The following is a 6,498-nucleotide window of genomic DNA, read 5'->3' on the forward strand; positions in this document are numbered from 1 at the left end:
ACCTGGTTTTGTGCTCATCTAGGCTTTTAGTCAGGTAGAACAGTTAAATTCAGTCATTGCTGACTAAATCTGAAAAACTTGATATCAAAACAATTAAGTTGCTACAGAATGTTATGTGGAGATAACCCGGACCCAAAGTGAATGCTGTTGAACTAATTGCATCAACTTCAGTGGACTTCCAGGGCTGGCTCAGTAAGGCAGTACTGGGGAGGAACTGGTAGATACTTTCAACTTCTGTGACTGTACCAGGAGCCTGGAGGTACAGTATGATTAGGATACAGAGTAGGAAATAATGTAGGATATCCTGATTTACTGGATGAATGCTCCGGGGAGAGAGGAAACATTCATGAGGAAGATTTAAAACTAAATTCTGTAGGAAAGTGTACTCTTATTTATTTAATTTGTCTCTTCCTAACACTGAAGCTGTATTTTAGGCTGATTACTTCAGCTTACTGTTAAAATGTTAGGAAGCGCTGATCTTCTGTTTAGGATTAACTTCACATTTCATTCCTCTGGAGGAGCGGGTGTTCTCCTTAGGCCTGCTCAGATGCACTCAAGAGGTAAATGTTAGCTGTTTATACTCTTCCCGTGGGAATGAGGAACCCTTTGAGAAGCTCTGCATAGTAATACGGGGGTGACACGTGAAGCATCCAGAGCAGGGACAGAGGAGACGCCAGATGAGGCATCAGGAGTCTTGCAGCAAATGGATGGAGTTGTGTGTTGTGTCCACAGGGATGCGAGCACTGGAGTGTGCTTTATCTTGCAGGTGCTGCTTTCACGATCCGTTGGAGTACACTGAAGTTCAAGCATGGTTGGCACAAGCGAAGCAGTAGTAAAAGCTTCTGTGTTTAGGTGGAAGTCCAGGCTCTGCTTGTTTTGATCAGCTGTGAACATGCTCTGTAAAACAGGGAACACCTAGTGGCCAGCCCAGCTTGTCAGCTCCAGAAAAATGAGTGTGTTCATGCTTTATTCCATTTTGGTTAGCTGGCTGCTTGTACTGGTGCTGCCAGTGCTGCTGTTCTGCAGCTAAAGGCAGAGCTGGGACTGCGGGAAGGGAGGGAATCAGTTCAAGCAAAGCAGGCAGCAGCATCCTGGAATCCAGACAAAGTACAGCAGCTGTGGGAGTGGCTGCAACATGTTTCCTGTGAGCTCCAAACTGGTGGTATTGCATTTTACCTGTGGTTTTTTTCTGTTGTGTGCTTCACAGCTAGCTTATAGATGGAGCACTTAACACTGGCACTTGGTTGTCTAAAGGTGACTTAGTGTTTGGGATATTCATGATTATCATAGAGGGTTTTGAGTCAAATCTCCGGCTTCTGTGCAAAAGCAAATTGAGATCTAAAATTTATGGTTACTACACTAGATACGAAATGACTCGTGGCAGCAGTAGAAGAACCTTTCTGCTTAGTTCTACAGCGAGCAGCTGCCCTTAAACATTTTCAAACTTTTTTAGTGTGAGCGCCATGCGCACAATGCAAATGTTAAGTGTGTATGTATTAGAGAGCCTTGTTTTGCAGGGAACAGTGCCAGTTTTTCCTAAACCTGACTAATGGTTACAGAGACTTTTAGTAAAACTTACATTGAGGTAACTGGATTTTGCTACAACAGGAAATGCAAACTTGGCAATGTTAGCTGCTAAACACTAATTCATGGCATGAAGTTTTCTTAATGAATTAATAAACACTGTAATGTCCATTCTGTGTAACACCGCAAGAGTTCATTTGGTTGTCTTACCACTTCTGATACTTACCTTGCATCTTTTGATCCTTACTGCTTTTGATTCTTGCAAACCTTAGGATATTATCTGTCCACTCAGAAATGTCCCCTTTAACAGCCATTTAAAGCCATTGAACCTTTTTTGCAAAAATGTCAATTCTTAAAAAATTCAAGACAAAGAAAAGCTCTGCTCCTAATGGAGGGGGATGTTTAAAGGGTTTAATAAACCATGTAACAACCTGTCTTTGCTAGATTAACCTTTGGAATATACTGTTGAGCAAGGTCTTTGCTGGTGCAAGTATTTTGTTACCCATTGATGTTACTTGGTACAGACTGCAGTGTTTTGATACACAGCAAAAGTGGAAAGTGCCCTTTCCTTTAAAAAAAGATAAATCTTCAGAATAGCAGCACAGGAAGAAAACCCACAGGAGTTGTCATGCAGAATAGCAGTCGGCTAGTGTAGAACTGCAGCTGACAGTCTGCCTAGCAAAAGTCCAGCTGCACAGAGGTGCGTGCAGCTTTTTCCCTGGTAAATGTCTGGGCTTGCTGTTGTGTCCTCTTTACAGCACTGGTTCTAGCTCAGCTTCCGTTGGCCCTCCTCCCAGCTGGAGCTTGCTTTCGTTCTTTGCTGCAAATACTCCTAGCTTCTGTGTACTTTACTCACTGGAGACTTGTCCTGCTGTGATCTAGCAGTGGCTGGTAGGCAGAGATTGGCTCTTAGCCCTTCTTGAAATGAAGTTGGGTTTTTTTGGTTTCTATTTCTGTTTTGTAATGTAAGGAATGTGCAAATACATGAGGAAAACCAGCCAATTTCTATTTTTACCTGGGTTAGGCAAATACTACCACTGCTTGTTAATATTCTCCCACACAACCTGTAACCTGTCCCTTAGCAAAAGTGTCTTTAAAATGAGCTGTTTACCCGCATCTTTCTGGGTTTCAGGATAGTGTACTTCCACCCTGCAAGTGTGTGTATCTTCAGCTAACGGTATCTCACCCCAGGGAGTAACTAGCCGCTGTGTGGGCTTTTTTTAGGTGTGTAAGAGTGGCAGTGTCAAAGTAGTAGAGGTTGGTTTGAAATGCTGCATTTTGTGTGGCCTCAGTATTGCAGCCTTCAGCAAGAACAGTGTTGGTGCGGTATTTGAAAAGGGGTGCTTTACTCAACTGATCCTAATACAGTGCTTCTTACAAGCAGATTTATGGAACCGGACTAGTAATACTGCTGGGGAAACATTTGGGTGTTGGATTCTCTTCCCACATCTGATGGCACTGAACCTTACTCTTAAACCTGATTTTTAATTACTCTTTCACAATACAAAAATGCCATAAAGAACTTTGTATGAGCATTCAGTAAATTCTTTCCTTAAATTATATTGAAGGTCTAGGAGGAGGGAGTTCCAGTACCACTGCTGAGCCCATTACGCTTCAGACAGAGAAGCTGCAGCAAAATGGCTATCCCAGAACCTAAATTTACAACATGGGCTTTAGATAATTATATGACTTAAACAGAGGAAGGGGAGAGACAGGCATGTGTTTTCCATTGTTCTTATTAACTTTTTTAATACTAGCTTCAGTGTCAGAGAACGCAGAGCCTACACCTGAAGAACAAGACAAGTCGCTTGACAAACCAAAACAGAAAAAGAATCGTTGTTTCATGTGCAGGAAGAAGGTTGGACTTACTGGTAAGAAATACTGATTTCACTTCCCTTAGACGTGTTTAGGCTTTGCCCCTTGGCAATGCTTCTAAAGGGAAAATGGGGCATGGTCATCTGTGTTGCTGATTTGAAATAAAACTTGGCCAAAGGTGCTTTCAGCTGGCTCTTAACTAGATTGTTATTCATGTATCATTTTGTTTTTCGACTTCCTGTCTTTTAGTAAAGTTCATAATTCCAAATACTTCCCTTTGGAAGTCTGCCTTGCTGAGGAATTGGATGACAGTTTGCGGCTCTTCACTAACCAGCTTTGCAGTGATCCAGTGAAAGGGCCTAAGAAAACTTGAGTTCTGCAAGGTGAAGACTTATAAACAAAGGAAAAGAGCTCAGGAGGTCTCTAGGAATATGTTTTCTGGTAGTGTATTATGTGATAGGAAGGAATGATGAAGTCAAATCTTACTGTAATTGCTTAAAAATGTATTACTTGTGATTCTTATGCTTTCTGCAGCAGAGGCTCTTTGGCTGGGTGACACTGGTGACTGAGATTTATTGCTAGTGAGTGAACACATTCAGGATTTAAGACAAACCGGTATAATTAAGAATGTTGAAATGTCTAAACTAATGTTTCTGTCCACAGGGTTTGAATGTCGGTGTGGAAACGTTTACTGTGGTATGCACCGTTATTCAGATGTACACAGTTGCTCTTACAATTACAAAGCTGATGCTGCTGAGAAAATCAGAAAAGAGAATCCTGTAGTCGTTGGGGAAAAGATCCAGAAGATCTGAACTGCTACTTCTGCTGGAATACAAAAATACTCTGACCATCTGCAGATTAAATTGACTTGAGCTTATTTCCTTAGTCATCAGGAACGTAGAGCAGTGTATCTTGCCTAGACCTTTTAATCATGCATGTCATCAGATGAATAGATTTTTTTGTTTTTGTTTTTTTGTTTTGAAAATGACTCTGAACATTTATTTTCATTGCAGTTTTCTGTGGCTGAAGACTTAAGTAAACTTTACAAGTATTATCCTTTAAGATCATTTTAATTTTAGTTGAGTGCAGAGGGCTTTTATAACAAATGTGGAGAAAATATTGGAGGGCTGTGCTTTTCCAGGATAAAACATGCATGCGTTAATTTTGCAGTTTATTTTCTTGTTGTATATAGCTTTTCTCTGCAGCACAATTTCCTTTTTTTTTGATAATGCCTTGTATGGCACAACTAGTTATCAGTAACTGAATGTATTTTAATCATTATGGCTGCTTCTGTTTTTTTTTTCCCCATTAACGAGAGGTTATACATGTTCGCATATTAGCTTGTTTGCACCCTCTACCTATTTATGTATGAATCATTTGTAATGAGAGTGTGTGCTGAGATTGTGTGGAGTTTTTTGTTTTGTTTTTTTATTGGGTTTTGTTTTTGTGTGTGTGGGGGGAAGGCTGTATGCACTTCACTGACTGCAGGTTTCATTGGGATTACATCCATCAGTCTGTCTGTACACAAATATGAAGAATGATCTGAAGTACCTGTGCTGTATTTATGTTTATCCACGTCTTAACTTTGATTAAATAAAATTCTAAAAAATCAGAGCCCCTGTGGCTGTCACTGGCATATGTAATTTGGATTTCTTTTGCTTTATTTTCATGAGGATCTTCCACTGGTGGTTCCTTTCCTTGCAGGGTCATTATTCACAGACACCATGTATGTCCCAATGCTGGCCAACTTCTGTTGGTGATTTTTTTTTTTTTAACCTTTTCATCTATATCTATCAGATTGCAGTTCTTGTAAGCTTTCCACCTTCTGCGTTGATACATTCTGGCCAGGGGGTTCTCTGTGCTCCTGTGCAGTGTGTCACGCTGTGTGCAGGAGTTGGGGTCATTTGTGACAATGTACTTAAGTTGAGGGCAGACCTACAGGTTAAAACAGAGGTGGCCAGTACTGGGCTGTGGGTCTGTGCATGGTGATTCTGCTTCTAGGGAGTACGGCGGTGGGGTTTGTGATCCACTAGCTGACAGACGGCACTGCACCGACTTCCTTGAAGTTAGGTGAGAAAATGGGACAGTGTCACCACTGAGATGTCCTTACTGCTGAGGTTTATAAACTTTGATGTTGCATCCTGCCCCAGCCACACCCCACGTGCTCGTTTGGTGGATTTACAGGCTTGTAAGTCCAAAATGGGGATGGGGTAGCGGGAATTGTTCTTTCATTGTCTTTACAGTGTGCTCAGGGCTCAAGGAAGTTTATTCCTTCAAGACTGCCTCTCTTGACGGATCAGAGTGTGCCTCAACTGCTCAGCTGCCTTGGCCTTCTGTATAACTTCCATGGTTTATGGAGTGCCATGGTAACTTCAGCCAGCGCTGCTTACCACCACACTTAACAGTACACTAAAGGAGAGCTAACTCCTCTCCAGATGGTACTGATCTGCCGTTGAAATTTCACTTGGTGACTGGCTGCTTGCTGCTTTGAAGCATTTGTGAAATAAATGAGATTGCATGGCATTATTTAAAACATTAAATTTTTACTCAAAGCTGGCTACATTCTTAAAATATGTAATGCTTTTTGAAAGCTATGGCTGGCAATTAGTAGATAAAGCACTACATTTAGCATATAAACACTATGCAGCAGAAGGAGCTTTCTCTATCTGATAGCTATAGAAAGTAATCTGCAATACCCAATAATAAACGAAGTCTCTTGTGCTTGCAAGAATGACTTAACCACAATCTGTGAAGCACATGGTTTGGTGGTTGGGGTTTTTTTAATAACAAAGAAAGGAATGAATAACTCTTTCCAATAAGTTTTGGTAAGCCTTTTTATGGGTCAGAGATCCTGTATTTCCTCAGAGTATTTGCTAAACTTCCCCTTACACAGTGGAGTGTGGAAGAGCAGCAGCTCTTCTATGGGTGTTCCTCAGTTTACTTTCCTCTTTGCTGCTACTTCCCTATTCTGCTTCTCAGTCTGACTCCTTCCTCTTCCCTATTTCTGGTCTTTCTCTTCCTTTTCCTAGAAGTGTTCTTTTCCCTCCCCTACATGCCCTCTCCAATCTGCTTTTCATCTAACAGTGATACTTCTGGGCCAAGCAGAGAGGAGACACTGTCATTTTCACAGTGACGGGGGAAACCCATGTGTTTGTGTTT

The 6,498-nt window shown here is 41.4% G+C and overlaps 1 protein-coding gene across 7 annotated transcripts in view; it reads left to right on the forward strand.

Moving 5' to 3' along the window:
- ZFAND6 (zinc finger AN1-type containing 6) overlaps nucleotides 1–4,953 on the forward strand; it is a 38,111-nt gene extending 33,158 nt beyond the window's left edge. For all 7 annotated transcript variants that reach the window (XM_055715290.1, XM_055715292.1, XM_055715291.1 and 4 more), the window contains 2 exons: nucleotides 3,282–3,395; nucleotides 4,003–4,953. In XM_055715290.1, coding sequence (XP_055571265.1) covers nucleotides 3,282–3,395; nucleotides 4,003–4,151 — 263 coding nt within the window. In that variant the 3' untranslated portion in view covers nucleotides 4,152–4,953. The remainder of the gene's footprint in view (nucleotides 1–3,281; nucleotides 3,396–4,002) is intronic.
- The last annotated feature ends 1,545 nt before the right edge of the window (nucleotides 4,954–6,498 follow it).

The sequence above is a fragment of the Falco cherrug genome, chromosome 7 (genome assembly GCF_023634085.1).
Source record: "Falco cherrug isolate bFalChe1 chromosome 7, bFalChe1.pri, whole genome shotgun sequence".
Classification (NCBI taxonomy): Eukaryota; Metazoa; Chordata; class Aves; order Falconiformes; family Falconidae; genus Falco; species Falco cherrug.